This window comes from Cydia fagiglandana, chromosome 17, assembly GCF_963556715.1.
Source record: "Cydia fagiglandana chromosome 17, ilCydFagi1.1, whole genome shotgun sequence".
Taxonomy (NCBI): domain Eukaryota; kingdom Metazoa; phylum Arthropoda; class Insecta; order Lepidoptera; family Tortricidae; genus Cydia; species Cydia fagiglandana.
Window position 1 is genome coordinate 1,663,082 of NC_085948.1, and position 19,668 is coordinate 1,682,749.

Genomic DNA, 19,668 nt, shown 5'->3' on the forward strand with positions numbered 1-19,668 from the left:
CAACTTACATTACCTCGTCAGATGGCACTAGTAGTAACAAAAGTAGCATGTTCTCAAGGGAATAATTGTGCCTTGTAGCACAGAATAAATAATAGTACTAGGTACAGAAGACTCACTCCCTAACAAAACGCGTTTGTTACGATCAGCACAGATATGGCCGCTAGGTGGCGACAGCGCCACGCGCGGCTTATGGCAAACCCCAAAATTGGGGCCGAACGGATGTACTTTTAGCTACCTGTAGCAAAGCGACGAAATCGCGAAGTGAGCCACGCCTGGTTGTAGCAAGATTTTCCGAAATATATTAATTACAAGCCTTAATCGTAGACTAATATTGTTTTCACTTATAAATGTCTGTATATAGATAGGCACCGTAAAAGTATATAAAGCAAACTTTAACGGTAGTTAGGTACTTACTCCTCTAACATGCCCAATCTCGATTTATAGGTTGCGGTATTTTATGCACAGGTTCTATTCTTACCACTTTTTAATTTCTAATACATGAATGTATTAATTATATATTTGGGGCATTATCTATAAAAAGGGACCTTATTGTCGATATGGCGCTTACGCCGCAGTATTTATATCGGAGCAACGTTAAGGGCCCCCCCACATCTGGCGTCTTTCGAGCGTCGGCGTCTGTCGGCGTCGGTCCAGCGCTATGGAAAATGACGTCGCTGCGCAGTTGCGTCGACGCTGCGTCGACGTTGCGTCGACGTCGGCCATAGAATTGTAGACGCCGACGCTCGAAAGACGCTAGATGTGGGGGGGCCCTAAGAGCCCTTCAACGTGCACGCTAGCGCCACTGCTAAATAACCGTGATTATTTAAATTTAACGACAGGTATTTAAAAATGGGGGCCGCTACGGACTGTATTGTGTATTTAAATACCTTTTGAATACATCAAACTAGTTTTTATGTTGCTGGATTCGTTGATCTAGGAACTCAAAACAAAAACGGCCGTTTTTACTTTGGACACATAGATTGAGAAATACAGCAACATAAAAACTAGTTTGATGTATTCAAAAGGTACTTAAATACACAATACACTCCTTAGCGGCCCCCTTTTTTAAATATCTTTCGTGAAATTTAAATAATCATGATTATTTGGCAGTGGCGCTAGTGTGCACGTTGAAGGGCTCTTAATTGTGGCAAGCGCCATCGACAATAAGGTCCCTTTTCATTGATAACGTCACATTCTATTATATAACAGATCATTCTTCATCTTCGGCTTGTCATGCGCGGTCCTGTGATAACTCCTCCTCGTCCTGGCTACATTAAAAGTATGCCGCACCAAAGTGAAGTCGCTGCACTAGCGCTCAGCCAGTATCGTCTTGGGTCGTCCCATTCGTTTTTCGTCAAGTTCTTAAATTAGTCCTATTCTGCTTTCGTCACTCATTCTACATTGAAAGCCACCGACGATTGTGACGAATTTAGAATGAGTGACGAAAGCAGAATAGGACTAATTTAAGAACTTGACGAAAAACGAATGGGACGACCCAAGACGATACCGCTCAGCCAACTAAGCGCCTTGCTTGTCTGGCTATGGGTGGTATTCCACCTGTCCAATTTCTTAGTCCAATGGGCATTGCGTCTCACTCTCATTAATCAAAATGTGAGACGCACATACACATTGGACCAAGAAATTGGACGGGTGGAATACCATCCCAAATGATCCCAAAGCATACGAGTCTCTGGTTCGAAAGTAGATCAATTTAAATTTTGAAGGCAACTTGTATTGTGTTATGTAGTTGCAATTGAATATGTGCGATGTTTATGATGATGGTAATAAATTAAATACAGGTGACGGCAACGCACGCCATGGAAATAATGTGAGAAGTATTTTTTTGGGATGCCGTCTTAGCATGGACATATGTAACCCTCAGAAAACGATCCGAAACAGCATCATGCCGCGACAGTGTTGGCCGAAACTAGGGTTGCCAGATCGAAAGGCGCTATTATCGGGAAAAAATATTAAATTTTTCGGGATTTTGGGACTTAAGTCGGGAAAAAAACCATTCAAATTAAAGTGATTGTATTAAAAACAACGATATTTTACATTATTGGCACTACGCTCGACGTACTTGCTCGCTCGTTTGACGACAGTTCAGAACTTGAAATTATTGGTTTATAACGTGAAGCTGTTTTTCGGGACATTTTTCACTTTGTCGGGAATCGGGAACACTTGCTAAAAATCGGGACAATCCCGCCAAATCCCGACCATCTGGCAACCCTAGCCGAAACGTTAATGCAATTGAAAATTCTTGACCATTAACCAGCACAAGTTGAACCGTCAACTGTAACCGTCCGTTACCGTTTACGGTTCAATTTGTACTGGTTAATGGTCAATTGCAATTAACGTTCGGCCAACACTGTGCCGCGAAACACGAATATCGAAATTTGCCTCGCTATAGTCTCTATCGCTCGAATATTCAAGATAGGTGACAGGTAGACCGTCGGAGGACTGTGTCCCACTTACCATATTAACATATTCCTGTGGCAGGTATACCCAGTAGGACCCAACTCTATCCTCAAAAAAACAAGTAGAATACGTCCATTAATATTTTATTCGTAACTTAACTATATAACCGCTATATTTACAACAATGTACACGCGCATATGCGCCAGTAAATGCTACGCTTGCGCTTGGTTTCACAACATACTCTCGTAAATATTATAATTTTAATTTACATTTTTATAATTGTTTTTTTTTTCAGAATGGCAAAGGCACTTCGGGACCAAGAGTGTATCAAGTTTTGTTTTATAACAATTTGACTACCAAAATTCAAGAATTTTGACAAAATATGTCAAAATGGGACAATAAATAGGTCTTCTACGACGGCTCAACTTCATGACATGATCCAGATTTGCATAGAAAATGGTAAGCATTTGCAATTAAGAGAGAACCCTTGGGACTTATAGCCCTTAAGTTCAGCTTAATGACACTCTTGGTATCCTAACATTTAAAATCAAATGCAACTGTTTGTCTGTTTATCATAACTCATCTTAAACGGTAAAACCTTTTTACCAAGCGCTTCGCGACGGACTATAATATGTTAATACTACACATGGCGAAGGCATCTCCTAAGACACTGCACATTATCAAGTCTAATACTTCACTAATATTTAGTCTTTTTCATCAGTTTGTTCATTTTAAGTACAATTCATTAGTCTGAAGGATCCCTCTCGGTTGTTAAATAACAAGTATGTTAGATAGGTATCACTTGATTCGTCTGCATAAAATATATTAAGATTAGTTTATATTTACTAAGGTATATTACAAATAGGCTAATTAAATTAGATTTATTCGAAGAATAATTTTCCAGCAAGCTGGAAATCGTTCAAATATCTTCATTTGATCCTAAATGCGTGTAATCTAGTGGTTTGGCAATCCAAGGAATTTTTCTCCCAAGGCTCCCAAAAGTTATGCACACCTCCTGGGATTGCGAAAACTTGGATTACACGATTTACACGCATTTAGGGCCAAATGAAGGTATTAAAACGATTTCCAGCTTGCTGGAAATTAATTCCTAAAACTCTTTTCATGGATCGAATTTGATTGGCCTAAAAGTAAAGGAAAAATATTTATATTCAAGCCATATTTTATATTCGTTTTCTTAGTGATCTAAAAACCTTTTTTTTTGGCAGTAGTTGTAGTTGGTTTGAGAATAAAACATTGGTGGTGGTTTTTTAGGTTGCTCTCCTGCCTTAGCTTGTTTTTCTACTTTTCTTCTAACAGCTTCTGCCTTAACATTTCTTGCTGCTTGCCTCCTAATTAACTCCTGTTTTCTAATTGTTCTTACATTTTCTTCCTAATATTGTCAATATTTAGAGCTAAAGCTGCACAGATGTTTTGCACAGATACATTATTGCACTGATGTTTCCTGTCACAGAATTAATTGAAGGAATATGTTTCACACAGACTGCCTTTCCCCGGGATCTTTAGATTTAGATATTAGCGATTTCATTGTAGCATATACATATTTTTGTGTGGCCTGTCTGTTACCGAGGTAAAGCGTAACAGACAGCCACAACAAACGAGTTATAATCACAGAATATTACTTAAAAACCAACAAAGTGACTCAATTTTCATCCAAAATTACGAGCAACCCGAGAGGAATCCTTAAAATAAAACGTTGCTAAGGCATTTTCAAAAAATAATGAGGTACTGTACAAAACATTTCGTATTGGAGACATAGTTATTGTCAAAAATATCACAATTTCATTACGTCCCGCCTCTCACCAACATATATTACGAATAGAAACTTAAACGTGAGTATTGCTGAGCTGCCGACACTATACAGACCTTATTCAGAAACGAACATTTTATGCTAATATCATACCAGTTAAATGTAGATATCAACTCAAAAATCAAGATCAAGATCTCAACTTTAAAGCGAGTGTTAGGTATGATACTGATACATCAATTATACGTTTCAGAATGTGGTCGAGAGACGTTTATACGACCAATGGATTGATAGTGGTCAACATGAGATCAGGGGGTTTACCTGATTCACAATCTTGAACTATCGCTATCTTGATCGTATAGCACGCCAATAATAACCGCAGAATAAATTATACAATATACTATTTACAATGTCTATAACGAGTCCAGTTAATTACATATTAGTGACCGCTGTTATAGAGTGGACGTTTTGTATAATTTGTTCTGTGGCATCGCTTACAATAACGGAAGACAACGAATTCGCATCATTTTTCCTTCGCGGATAACTAAGACGCATTACATTATCGTCGATACCATAAAATATTTTATACATTTAGATAAGAAACACGCTCTCTTTCAGTTTTCTACAGCGTAAAAGAGACGGTATCGGCGAGAACGCAACAGGTAATAAAACAAAACTAAATACGGAACTACATCCAGTCGTATGTACAGAGATTCTGGCTCGACGCTCCAGTCACTGGTATATGAGCCGCTTCAAAACTTAACAATACTGAGATTAAAGACGGTGGTCAGTTCGGCGACGCGAATTAAAAATAAATAGAACTGAGGAACTCAACACGTAACACGACACAGTCGGCCGACACTAACGGTCACTTCGGGGCGTCTCTCGTATAGTCTGCGTTCACATCACACGAGTTTGACGTCACAGTCCGCGTGGAATTTGGCGAGTGTTTTCTTGACGCGCAGCGCGGTGAGCCGCACGGGCGGGTTGTGGTGCCAGCACTCCGCCATGAGCGCCGCCAGCGCGGCCAGCGCCGCCGTCCGCGACCAGCGCGAGGGGATGGGCGGCCGCATGCCCTTCGCCACCACCACCGCGTGCATGTCGTCGAAGCTGGGGTCCGACGGCACCACGTCGTGGTACGGCAGCGCGTACGGCTCCACCTGCTGCGCCCTGTCGCCCGCCGCACACCGCCTGCACATCTCCCACAGGACCAGCCCTAGCGAGTACATGTCGGCCATTTTGAACGCTTCGAAATCTGTCACCTGTAAAGTCTCGGCGAGCACCTCTGGCGCCATGTACCGCCTCGTGCCGACGCGTGTGTTGGGCGCGATGTCGACCTCGTCGCGCTCGGCGACGAAGCGGACCGCAAGACCGAAGTCCGCGATGGCGCACTGGCCGTTGCGCTTCACGAGGATGTTCTTCGACTTGATGTCGCGGTGCGCGATCGCCGGCTTGCCCTTGGTGCCGAAGATGTCCATGTGGAGGTGCGCCAGGCCGGCGACCACGCTGTACGCCATCGTGAGCAGCGCCGGCGGGTCGAGCACCGCCGTCTGGAGGTAGTCGTGCAGCGAGCCGCGCTCGTGGTAGTCCGTTATGAGCAGCATCTGAGTCCAGGAGCCGGTCCCCTTGATGTCCGCCGCGATGAAGCCGAGGATGTTCTCGTGGCGCATCAGCACGGTTTGATATATTTCGGTCTCCCGGAACCAGGAGGCCTCCTCGGTGGTGAAGAAGACTTTGACGGCGACGCGCTCGCCGCGCCAGCGCGCGAGCCAGACCTCGCCGTAGCGGCCCTTGCCGATGGACTCGACCATCTGGATCTGCTTGGCGACGGTGCGCTGCACTAGCAGCGGCAGGCCGGAGCCGGAGCCGGAGCTGATCTCGGCGGCGAGCGCGGCGGGCGGCGAGGGCGGGCGCTTGCCGGCGCGGCGGCGGCGGCGGCACAGCAGCAGCGCGGCCGCCAGGAACGCCACCAGCGCCACGCACAGCGCCGCCGCCACCAGCAGCGACGGCTGCGGGCCACCGGCCGGCTCCAGCCCGGGCGGCTCCGTGCCCGCCGGGTACGTGGGCAGCCGCGGCTGCAGCCGCCTGTTGCACAGGTCGCTCTCGTTGCAGCACTCGATCACCTTCGGGTGTCTGTGCGGCACTTGGGAGCTTTTACACTGGAAACAAAAAAGGACACCGATTAAAGTCCGCTCGTTCGACGCGGTCGGTCCAAGTATACGGTTGCATATACTAGTACCTCATCTCTATATGCATAGATTATTTAACAAGAATATGTAAATCTATACAAAACGGCGTAGCGGAGGTGCTTTGTTGTGAAACCCGAAAATTCACCTCCGAATAGATATTGTAGGTATTTTTTGATAAAAATGCCGGACTAAAACCTTATTAAGACGTAATATATATCTTCGGGCGTGTTACACAATCTTATCGTTATCGGCGTAGCTAGGCTGTTTGTGATTAAACTGTGTGCACAGTTTTAATACATCAGCCATGTAAACGTCAGTCTGGCTATGTCCTAGTTACGTCTTGCAATATCAACAAATGTATGTAATTTTACGTCGCAGAGGACGTTTTGATGAGAAGACTAATATTTATGCAGGTTACAAAAGTACTAAGTCAGGAATATCGTGAGCGCTACACTTATCGTCATGTCATTAAAAATACCTGTTAAAGGGAAATTAATTACTACAAGTATTTTCTCTCTGTCTCACTCTCTCTCTCTCTCTCTCTGTCTCTGAAACACGGTACGTCAATCAATTTTATTCTGCTAGATGCGATAAAAAAGGGTTCGTATTAGCACTAACCCGAGATCGTTAAGGCGTAGGAGATGGGTTTCAGTTCGATCCGGCTTGGACCCTGCAAAGTTTGTTGGCATAGTGCTACTTAATGCATCAATTCTCGACAAACTCGACATAAGAACGAGGCTCTCCAAGTCTCCACTGTTTGTACCCAAAGCGTACTTAGTTCTTCGGCCATCCGAGCATAATAGCAGGTCCAGGTAGATAGTCCGGGAAAACTCATGTTCACTGGCCGCATGGCAGGGAAGCGTAGGAATGGATGTATGGCCACGCGTTGGGCCGTTGAATAACGTCGTCAGAGCCTGAACCCACATCACAGGCATACACCGGGCCGAAGATACAGCGGATCGGATAGCACCAGTGTAGTATCCACAATCGTCACGTCCCTCAGTAATAAGACAAAGTTTGAAGATACGACGAAGTTGGTACTCACTTGCATGAACCCCGACTCGTCGGGCGGCAGACATCCGGCGGTGCGCTCGAGTTCAACCAGGCCGGCCTCCGTCTCCACCTCCTCGACGGTGGCGAAGCAGTAGCCGTTGACCTGGGTGGTGCACGTGCCGTTGTTGGACCCGTCCGGGCACGCGCTCGCGCCCGAGCACTCGCAGACTATGCCCCGGCCTGGAAGATAAAAGCAAAACGTGAGCAACATACATACATATAATCACGCCTATTTCCCGGAGGGGTAGGTAGAGACCACGGATTTCCACTTGCTACGTGAGCAACAGGTCGAGCTAAATACATGAGTAATATTTTTGTTGTGTTCCTATTAATTTTAAGTACCTACTAAGTTCTTATTTGTATTGCGGTAAACTATACTAGTATATATTGTAATATGTATGTTAAGGATGGGCAGGAAAAGGTAAATGCAGGCATGAATGGCATGATATTCGAAGTCGTAAATTACTAGTGTGCTTAATATACCTCGTACTAAGTGATGGCTACACACGACGTTACTACATACAGTAACGTCGCAGATTAGCCTAAATGTGAGAATAAGTAAATGTATGAATGTTTTTGCTTGCTTATTCTATTTTTCTCATCCTCATTCCCTATAAAATATTATAAAATTCAACATAAATAAGTCAACATTCTTATTTATTATCTCATACATTTCAATACAAAGGTTATCTGTAATTTGGCAACCGGACGTTTCTTGGGGATAACCCAGAAACTGGCACAACTATCCACATTAATAGATTTCCAGAATTTGTACACGGTAAACAGTAGTTTAACAGAGGAAACATTAGATTTCCACAACAGTTACCGCCACTGTTAGGCCTAGGATGAATGAATCACGTACTGTCGCGATCACTTTACTTTTATGGCGTTATGGTGCATGTGCATGCATTCACCGATAATTTAAAAACTATATATTGTAGGTACAGTCACGGACTTTAATTGTTGAGCCAATTGGGTTCACATTACATTGGACATTTCATACCTTTGGTATTGACAGCCAAATTAGCTTGACCCCTAAATGGATCAACAATTAAAGTCTGTGACGGTACTGTATCGGTAAAATATACGGACTCTTATCAACTATTTTTTTCAAATCGAAACTTGTTTAACTGCGCTCGACTTTAGAATACGGTTTACAGACTGACCGCATCAAATGACTTCTGTTTACGTGGATGATATCAGAACCATTCGTTTGCACCTGCAATTAATTCAGCATGACATTCATGCTCTCACGGGTCTCGCGTCACATCCGCGAGCGCATTCAATGTAATCACAGTCGACTAAGTATATAAAGCGACGAGATTATCGCAGGCTATCTAGATACGGCGATTATTTCTTAATAACACATCTAGAACCTACTAAGAAAGCATGTATTCTCAGGTGATTACTGATTACTTGGTTTACCAGTAATTATGTAATTATTCCTTAAACAAAAATTAAAACACCTGCGATGTAAAATTGCCGTAATGAAGTTTTCTTAAAGACTATTTTATTTCAACATGCGAACCATAAGTAGTAGGTACCTTTTGCACATACTCGTACTATAAGTACTTACGCGTAATCACATATGCTTTACGTCATTAATAAATTGAAGAGGACAGTACTAATTTCTTTATATGGCCACAGACGGATTGCCTTTTGCTGTAGACCTTCCCTAAAGAAAAATCCTTAAAATGCCTGCCGTTGACCTAAAAGCACATGATTTCAGCTCTGGCGATGGCGCCTGCTCCGAATTAGCATCAAGGCAAGTAAATCATATCATATTAAATTTTAAAACAGACTGCAAACAAGCTACAGCCACTGTCAACGTGGAAGACTGGTAATTAACTCTTTCTGAACTATGAGTTATATAGCATTACAACACGGTGCGTGCGTGCCAAGTCGACACATCTGTGAACTGAACAGGATGGCTTGAGGAAAACCAGCCATTCATACTCGATGAAATACAGAAGAAAATACTCGTGCCAATTAGGAAGAAATGGAAGAAACAGGAACTTAGGACGCTGGGCTCAGAGATACCTTTGCTCTTGAAAATATCAACATTGCTGAACAGCATGATCTTTCGCCGCTTTGACAAAATGACGATAGAATAATCTATTGGCTTACTCCTACGTCCGTTCATAATTATTTGCAAGACAGCTTTGAGATTACTGTTACAAGTACTTGTAGAGTACATTAGGTAGACAAGACAGGAACATAATGTAGGTAACTTTCATGTTACAAGTTCATTTGTTTACGATTATAAGATAGTTCTTACATATTATAATGATGACCACTACAAATATAAAAATTAAAACAATTTTAATACTTAGTCAACTTCTCTTTTTGATAATAGAGTAACAACTTCTACCTATCTAAGTACCTATACTTACTTCAGTAGAGCACCGTATAAATTAGTACCCTAATCTGAATGGGATTAGGATTATTTTGCAATCGGAAAGGTTAACCTTAGCGTGTGTTCCTTCTCTATCCCTTTTAATCTTAATATTTAAATTTACACTGAAAGGTCTTGGTTTATAATTATTCAGCTTGCTTTGGCCCCAAAAAGACATGAATAAGTAGGACGTTATTGGACAACGTGCCATGTTGATGCTAGATTTTCTCACACGGAGACCAGGAAACTGCGTCGATGGTCAATGAATGAAAAATCAATTAGCGGAGCTGCAATTAAGATCGTTTATTGGCGCGACAGGTCGTGGCGATCACAGTAATTACAACAAGCGATATTATGCAAATAAACAAGGGCCGATTAGCGCGCCCTGCCAATCTCGATCCAGACATCAGGCAATTATGCTATCATAGTGATTTCCTAATCAGCTGGAATGGACTTCATTAAGATGGCGTGTGAATGTGAACGTGGCTTCGAGGGCAATATGTTAGCGCGCAAGAGATACAGATGGCGAACTATAGTTTGCACAGTTCTCTCGAACAACTTGTATGGCAAATTGAAGCAAATTACATTTCGTTAATCATACTTTCTAGTCTTTAAAGATTTTTTGATTGATGCTGCGTTATTTTTCTCCCCTTAAGATTTAAACTTGATACACGTTAGTAGATATCTAGTCTAGTGTGACATATGGCACAAAGGAAGGAGGGCAAATACTTTTATTTTATAATGTGTCTTTAGATCTGTTTCAAGAATTTCCAGATACATTTCAAACTGAATCTCAGCTTGGTTATCAAAGGATAGAGAAATCTGGACAGATTGATGTTCACTGATTTATTCTTTCTCAGGTAGAAACTATATTTCTGAAAAAAATCTGTTAGATAGAGGAATAAGAAAAGCATCATCAGGTAAAATTTCATCATACCTTTCACATTGATACAACAAACATCTCAATGTTAATAAAATACAAGAAACATCCAGATTAATCATCATAAATGTCTAACATAAGTAATAGAACGCCATTAAAAATGGAATACGTATAAAAGCGAGTAGGGATGGCGACGAACCCATCTGCCGAGGGCCCGTGTAAGGATGGTTGTTTTTTGGCGCGGGCAACAGGTAGGCCCGGCCACCTCGAGATTCGACCGATGCAGCCCCGTAAAAACAACAATAGGAATATTTCTATAGCGTTCGGTGAAATTCAATTTAAATTGAATATATTGGCCATTATATTGGAATGTGAACAGTTTAATGCACTTATGATATTGGTTTTAAAGGTATGTTGACGAGTGTCATTTAGATTATCTAAACACGGATGTGTGCATGATAGAAGTACTAATTGCTAAGAAGGATCTCATGTGTTGCAGCATACCACTAGATCCGTGAACAGGATGTAAGTGTCCATAAGACTATGATAATTATGAAAATAACTTGCAAGGCATGGATGACACATAACCCGGAGTAATGAATGTTATTTGCGGAATGAATTAAAGTTCGACTTTACTGAGAAATGAGAAAATGACGTGTCGTCCAACATTGTAGTTGTAGCAAAACACATGAAACAAACACAACACTGATTGTGGCGATACAGTAACGTATACGACAGGTCGCATTATAAGTACATGGGAAGTTAATCCGATTGGAGCGTTGCACAGGATCCCTCGCGGTCGTGACTCGAGCAGGGCTAGATTCATGATCTAGTCTAGGTGTCGGACGAAGGCGTCGCACTTACTTAGCCTCATGTCGTCGACGAGTGGAGGCGAGCCCGGCCCCGAGTCCGCGCTATCATTTAAATATAACCCGGGACGCCGCCGTCTGTCGCCGGCTTTATTTTTACACCACCAAGTTTATAGTCAGTCACAACACACGCCGTCTCACGGGAGTGGCGAACTTCGCGACACAATCTAACGAAACGCGCGTCTCGCTCGTTCGGCGGGCGCGGCACGAATGACGGGAGGCCGGTCCGCGCGGCCGGAGCGCCCCGCGCCCCGCGCGTGCACTATGCATGCACCCCTGCACAGCACAGCCTCTACGCTACGTCTCCACCCACGGCATGAGTACGGAGACTACGGAGATAAAGCGACCCAGTCGCCCGGCCACAATCCATGTCAGGCATCACTGATCCGCGCGAGTGCATGCGATTCATTGACGCCGTCGAGATAACGCATTCTGTTTAGATCACTTAAGATACCGCGATAGATGAGCGTCGAGCTTGTTTAAATGCGACCGTTCTACGCGATCTCGTCGCGACGCCCAATTTTATCAGCCCACTGAATTTAAAACGGGTTATCGAGCAACACAATTAACTCTTTGTCGAGACAAAGAGGAGATTATACTAGTAGCAGGAAAAGTACTCATAATTCATTTATAATTGGGCAACTTTTAGATAAGACAATTAGAAGAGTAAATGTTTCCACTAATTTAATATAATGAGCTATTATACAAAAAGCATTTTATTCGGCAGGCTGTTAAAAGAATGTAATAAACTTAATTAAAATTCTGACGGAAGACATAAAGTTGGTAATGTTTTCAGTTTATAAACATATGCCCGAAGTTGGCATTCTTTACGAGCGACGACGCGTTTTGAAGTCGCATCCCACGTGTTATCATGTCAACTCTGTCGATAAAACCTTACGGTTCTTGGTTAATCACGATCCACGAAGTTGTTAATCGCAACAGCGATAGCCGTTCGACATGTTGTTAAATGTTATAATGACTTATTTGAGCTTGTTCGTTTCCGTCGAAGCTGTAGAGAGTTTGACTAGTAACAAAGCCAACGAACAACTTCTGCATAGGCCGGCCAGTTGAGATATGACCATCGATTATGAATAGATATTACGTATTGTGGGGTCATGCCATACTAGAGCACAGGCACCTCATGCAGCCGAGTACAAAATGCTTAATCAATAGGCTTGCTCTTGCGTGGGGAACTGGTTACCCTGTAAGGCGTTGGTTGACGCAGATATGGTTCGATCATGTCTCGAAAATGCATGACTTGCATGACTTTTTCGAACGAAAAACGTCCACAAACTTAAAATCTGAAAGTCTATTATGACATTATTCTCTTGAAGGTGTTCGCGAGTTACAAAAGCGCACTCACGACCATATGTTGCACGTGGGACGTTTTGGCCCGATCCTCGACCAATTGCTGCAATGAAGGCCGGCAGGTCGTGTATTTCCAAGCACTTACCGAGTGTATACGAGTGAAACGTTCAGGTGAAACAAAATTGCGCAGTGACACTTTCACAAATATTCGCATTTGCAAAATGTTCCTTTATTTAATCTTCTTAGAGATATTTCCAAAACTAGAAGTTTTCTGAAGGGACTAAAGGCAAAAGCTAGGAACGTCTACGGACATCGTTTTGCATATGTAACTACGACCGTTCAAAGAACTCCAGCCATTCACAAACCCACATCTCCACGAGATTGTCCGGCACTAGGCCTCCAGTCTGTTGACTGTGACTGGGCACTGCCCAGAGAGACCCTAGAAGAAGAAATCTCTGCAAGGATCACCCGACCAAAAGGAATTTAAGGATGTTAAAGAACGAGGACGGACGGAGGAGGACGCACGAGGGTTTTGCCAAACACACATTTTGCGAGTATGCTTAATACATACTATAGTTCGTTTTTTTTAGCATTAGAAAGAACTTCGCAGAAGTAAGCTTGTGGTTCCAAATAAGGCACTTTTAGCGGTAATAATTTGAAGTAAATTATATGTATTGACCGTGCTACATTAGATAATTCAATAATTACTAACAATTAAAGAGCCTGATAAAAACTGTACGCTTACTTCTGTGGAGTTCTTTCTAATGCTAAAAAAAACGAACTATAGGTAGGTAGCTCCTTAAGCGCTTGAACATGCGTTCGCCTGAGCTCTGAAAGCGAATGGGATAGAATGCCAGATATTGCATTAATGCATCCCAAGGCCTTCGCGTCAAGTACCGACCGAATCGGAGATTCTAAGTGACGATTGCCAAACCGAATGCAAATAGTCGTTATAAATTCCAATTACACGCTCAATACGGTGCTATTGTTCTCGGGGCATTGATTTGCAAATAATAGGGTTTATTAGCTTAATATGGTTCACGATCGAATAGTTTAAGGATGTCCGAGTTACTGAGTTGACGTTGACTAATACACCTGACCCGGGCCCATTTCTCAACCGGTATTTCTAGTTCAGTGAGTTTGCTGCTCCCAGTGAGAGCGGAAAGAATCTCAGGACACTACACTCAGGAAGACCCACGAATAGAGATCAGTGGTAATGGCAACGATCTACACGCAACGAAGTACGGTTCCTGCGATCTTGACCAGATCATCAGTCCACTTTGATTACAAAGGCCTGACATTTTCTCATGGGAAGTGCGACGACATTTGAGACGATCAAAAGCTCGTCAGAGCATGGCGATTAAATCTATAAATCACATCGCGCGTACAAATCGTCCGACGCTTGGCAGGTACAACTTTCACACAGTGTTCGCCGCGAGTGGGTTGCATGTCGATACTATACGATAGCGACACGAGTTAGCTTGCCACTGCGTCAATTCATACACGATGCATCCGATTCGATGTTTCGGAGTAACTATAAAAGGCCCATTTATCAAGATTTAACAGACATCAAACATTATTGCTCGCTATTGATATCATTCTGTGATATCTACATGCATCATGCTCAGTATGGATACGACGCAATTGAGTTATAAACCGAGGCGCAATTCAACATACATTTTCGAAAGCTCATGGCATCGCTAATCTTGTATAGTTCAGCAATAGCGTTAAAATCAGTTCAGCAATAGCGTTACTTTTCACTAAAATATAAACATCCATATTGTGGAGCCTAATTAAAAGCAGTTCTATTTGCGTTCAGCGTATACAACAATGTTACAATTCTGTTTGACTACAAATTGTCGTGACCGTGCAAATGGCATTCCGTTCGGATCATGTAAGGTCCAGAGGTCAAGCCCATGCGACCTCTGGATAATCCTACACGATCGATAAGAGTCCCGGGCGGGGAGAGCGGGGCGATAGGGAGTAATTTATTCGGCGGCAGCGTGGCGCGCCTCGGAGGTGCCACGCGCCCCGCGCCTCCCTGCGCCCGCGCCGATCTCATTCCTATGATATCCCAACCGCATCCGAGCATTCGTCTGAGATAAACCAGCATAATTCAGAAACAACATCTTCCATTTTGTTTGACAGATAGGCTAAAGTTATACTGGTTTTCTCGAGTCGAATGTCCACTTGCGCGAGAATGTGTTCGGGGCAGGGTCCATTTTTTGTGCCCCTAAGGATTAAGGAGTATCAGGTTAAACGCAGGTTACGTAATAGTTTTTACACACCCTTAATCTCGAGTGGTGGTATTTCGTTTCTGCCGTAAGGTGTTTCGGTTCATATTATAATGACATGGGGAGATCTATTATATTTTTGAATAACCAACAAACGTTTTTATTGATTTATACCTTAGGATTTAATAGTCACTGTTGTACCGTTTACAATGCCTTCTGAATAAAGTTTTTTTCTATTTTCTTCCATACGAGGCATTTAAGTTAGATCGTAACAAAAATCTTCGATTTCAATGGGTCATAAAGACGTTTTTTCCTAGTTCCTATATAACTTAAATTTATTGAAACATGAAGTTTATAAGTAAGTTTATAGCTACCCATAAGTTTTATGACGTCTGCCTAAGCTTTATGTCATTGATACGTTGGACATTTATTGCTGACTGGCTATATCGGAAGGTCTAGTACCATCGACATACTGGTAATTCGTAAACCTTATTGTAAATACATAAGGTCTATCAATGATTAGTTACGAGTACGCGAGATTGTGGTCGTAATGTTTGCTGCACAATTTGCGTACCACTCGTGCTGGTCTAATATTGGCACGGTGGTGTCCGATAGCAGTCCGTCACCCCGCCTGTATGTTTTCTTGCACCTGTTGACATTACTGATATCTTAGGCTTGTGTTCTGGAGTTTGTTTTTGTCAGATACGTGATTGTAATTTGTAATGTAAGCATAGCGTCTAAAATTTATATGAGTGTCGCATTCTAAGATATATTATGTAGTTGCTATTTTCTAATAATTAAATATTCTTTGTTAGGTAGGTAAATGTAGTTTAGCATGATATACGTGAGGGTACCGTCAAATGGTGGCTCTTGTTCTATTTTTGTATGAAATTTTGCAAAAAGGGCCTGTTTTTAGTGTTCCGTACAAAACTTTGTTCACGGAACACTTATGGGATCACTTCGGTCTTGTTTACTATTAGTGACCACTAGGTCACTGTGCAAGCTGTGTTAGACATTATTGTAGGTGAGCGTGACCCTACCGCGGCCTGCACCAGGCTATCGTAGGATTCATAGACCTCTTCGGTAGATAATTGAACATAACTACACGTATTGTCACTACACCTTATAAAACAAAGTCCCCCGTCTGTCTTTTTGTGTGTTTGTATGTTTGTTCGCGATAAACTCAAAAACTACTGAACGGATTTTCATTCGGTTTTCACCTATCCATAGAGTGATTCTTGAGGAAGGCTTAGGTTTATAATTTGTTAACCCGTGCGAAGCCGGGGCGGGTCGCTAGTTCCATATAAATTCAACAAAAACATATAGGTACATATGTATATCTGAGCTCCTTGAAGTCCTTGATGCTATCACCTAGTCTCAGTAATTGCCGTATTGAGTTCATTGATAACATAACATGTGTCGGCGATTACAGTGATCGTAGATAGATTACAAATTACAACTAATTACAATACAACCGCCCGTGGCAGGAGTCACGTACGACGCTCGTGATGCTCGGACTTGCCAAATATACCTTATCATGATAACGATGTGCAAAGGCTATTATTACCAATTTGTGCTAACTTTAGCATCTTTTGAAACACTGGCACCCAAATATGTCAACTGGCAATTTTTCTCATAGGTGCACAATTACAAATCAGCTCCTAAAAAAACTGATCTCTTATAAATTTCCGAGTTTACAACAGTGGGTTTCTTGGTAGTGTCGAGCGACTACGATTAGTGCCTTTACGTTATCTTTGCGGTATTAGCTGTTATTTGAAATCATTATAGGTACTAATAATCCCATCAACATTATTTAAGGCTATCTTAATCTTAACTCGTGTCATGGTAATCTTAATCGTATTAATCCGTGTGATACTTAGAAGACACAGTCATAAATTGCGTCTAATATTTATATTGTTCTCAATAGATAACTTAAGAGATAACAACGTTTCAGAAAGATAAGTACAAGTAACGGAAAAGTCCATTAAACAACTACGCTATGAACTTAAAAGGCTAGAATTTGTTACCACATACATATTAGATTTAAATCCACTTTTGGGCTAAAGGATACATTAACCCCAATCGAGTTACTTAAATGTTTTAGTCCACTCCAAAGCTTTGTATTGTTGATATTTGATAAGCACTTGTAAAAGCGAATTTAATAAAGGCGTTCCTTTCAAACCAGCTAAAATAACTTGTATTTACTGCTTTCCTCGGCCCCAATTCAATAGTAGACATTTAGCAATAGGAACAAACTGAATAACAAGATGGTTAAAATATTGCAAACCTAAGTTTCGTGGCCCTGTTAAGAGAGTTAGACTCTAGAGCAATTTTGAGGCACACTCACTCACTCGTAGTGGTCAGTTCAAAAGCAAACTCATGCAATTAGATTTAAATTTTCTGCTGGGTTGTTGAACTGGATATCGTATTGATAAGGATTTCTCACGTCAGGTAAATGATAAAAGTTCACACCGGCGGATCGTGTCAATATTGACATGTTGCTATCGAAACATTCGTTGAACCCAACTTGGTAGCGGTTGTTGATATTAGTTTAACAAATATGTACAGGCAAAGTGATCAGTACTATTTACGACTGCAGCTATTATTAGAACAATAAAATTACTGCTTCGATCAATTATTTTTACGACAATTATAGGACTTAGGGCCCGATTCGGATTTTGAAATAGACATCTATTAGATATCTTTTCGTTAGACATCACCAAGATACGATAACGATATGTTTAAGATCTAACCTGTCAAATTTGACATTTGCGCGATTCTGGAGATACTCTTGAACGATTTCCACAGGACATGACTTAGAGATCCAATTCACATCTAATAGATATCTTACTCTATCTAACGTAAAATTGACATTGTTTGCCCGAATGAGAAAGAGAACTAGTTGACATCTAAACTATTAACGTATGTAGAATGGATCTAGTACGTGTCGTCCCTTATGAATATCTTGAAGTTTGAATACGGCAGTTACATTTATAAGTATGCTTATTATTATCTCATTGAATCTGCTCAACTTGTTTTTTTGCATTTAACCGTTGTTTTTTTTTTTGCTTATACATACATTATGTTTCGTAAACAATTTATTGCGAATAATGAACGGCCTTACAGCAAAACCAACCAGTCTTTAATTAATCCAATTAATGATATAGGTAGATTATTTAGGTTAGATACAACTGCAGGTGATTGATTACAAACACATATTTACTTAGGTGGTACTGATGAAGACTTTTTGGTTTACAAAAGCGATTTTTACAATTATGTGAATATTGACGGCTCGATGTTTGGATGTCAAGTGTTTGTTCCCAACAATCCCAACTCAAACGAGGAAACACAATACATAGCATTAGTACATCTTATTCCGCGACTTCCATCTTCCATCAAATGACTACCAAAACCAAAGGAAATTTCATGCCAAATGAGATCAATTATTTATTTCCACCAATGAGTTGTACAAATACGCCGATTCATGCTTATTGATATATTATCCTTATTTTGTATTTCAGGCCATTCATTGGTAATTCTGTGAATTTCATGCATATTGATACATTCACTGAGCCAGCAATAGCAATGTCATTATGTCATTACCTATAGTACAGTCATTATATCCAAAAAATCGACCCTACCCGTGAATAATTAGTTCTTGGATTTTTTTTTCGTAGGTCCCTCGGGGGCGTCACTGGGAGTGTAAATTCAAAAAGTAGGCTTAATCAGGCTCCTGCGTATATTCGAAAAATGGTTTTTTTCCAAAAAAACGATTTATCTTCAATAACTCGGCCATTTTTGATTTTACAGTAAAACCGTAAGGACAAAAATTGTAGGAAATTTGATTCTCTACAAGTTAGTCCAGTCATTATATCCAAAAAACCGACCCTTCCCGTGAATAATCAGTTCTTGGATTTTTTTTTCGTACGGCCCTCGGGGGAATCACTGGGAGTGTAAATTCAAAAAGTAGACTGAATCAGGGTCCTTTGTATATTCGAAAAACGGTTTTTCTTGAATAACTCGGTCATTTTTGATTTTACAGTAAAACCGTGAGGACAAAAATTGTTCAGAATTTGATTCTCTACAACTTCGTTTCCATTCATTTATGCCGTAAAGCGTGGAACATAGGAGATAATGATAATATTTTGAATTTGTCGCGTTTTTCAGGTTTAATTTCTAAAATATCGATTTTGGGGGAAAGAAGGTAGGAACCAAAATTGTTCAAAATTTGATTCTCTACAAGTTTAGTCCTCTTCATTTATGTCGTAAAGTTGAAAATAAACGAGATATTGAAAATATTTTGAATTTGTCGCTTTTTTCAAATTTTATTTCCAAACTATCGATCCTAGAAGAAAAATTGTGAGGACCAAACTTGTAGAGAATCAAATATTTTAAAATTTTTGTCCTCACGGTTTTACTGTAAAATCAAAAATGACCGAGTTATTCAATAAAAACCGTTTTTGGAATATACACAGGACCCTGATTCAGACTACTTTTTTAATTTACACTCCCAGTGATTCCCCCGAGGGACGTACGAAAAAAAAATCCAAGAACTGA

The 19,668-nt window shown here is 41.3% G+C and overlaps 2 protein-coding genes across 8 annotated transcripts in view; one reads left to right on the plus strand and one right to left on the minus strand.

Annotated features, from left to right (window-relative positions):
• Positions 1–19,668, plus strand: part of LOC134672789 (RNA-binding protein lark) — a 529,293-nt gene that overhangs the window by 3,582 nt on the left and 506,043 nt on the right. The window lies entirely within an intron of this gene.
• Positions 4,366–19,668, minus strand: part of LOC134672785 (bone morphogenetic protein receptor type-1B) — a 123,563-nt gene continuing 108,260 nt past the window's right edge. The window contains exons 1-3 of one of the 2 annotated variants that reach the window (XM_063530729.1): positions 11,565–11,870; positions 7,418–7,605; positions 4,366–6,342 (exon numbers count right to left, since the gene is read on the minus strand). In XM_063530729.1, coding sequence (XP_063386799.1) covers positions 5,089–6,342; positions 7,418–7,605; positions 11,565–11,574 — 1,452 coding nt within the window. In that variant the 5' untranslated portion in view covers positions 11,575–11,870 and the 3' untranslated portion in view covers positions 4,366–5,088. Of the gene's footprint in view, positions 6,343–7,417; positions 7,606–11,564; positions 11,871–19,668 lie in introns of those variants that run through there. The other variant, XM_063530730.1, reaches the window with a different exon arrangement.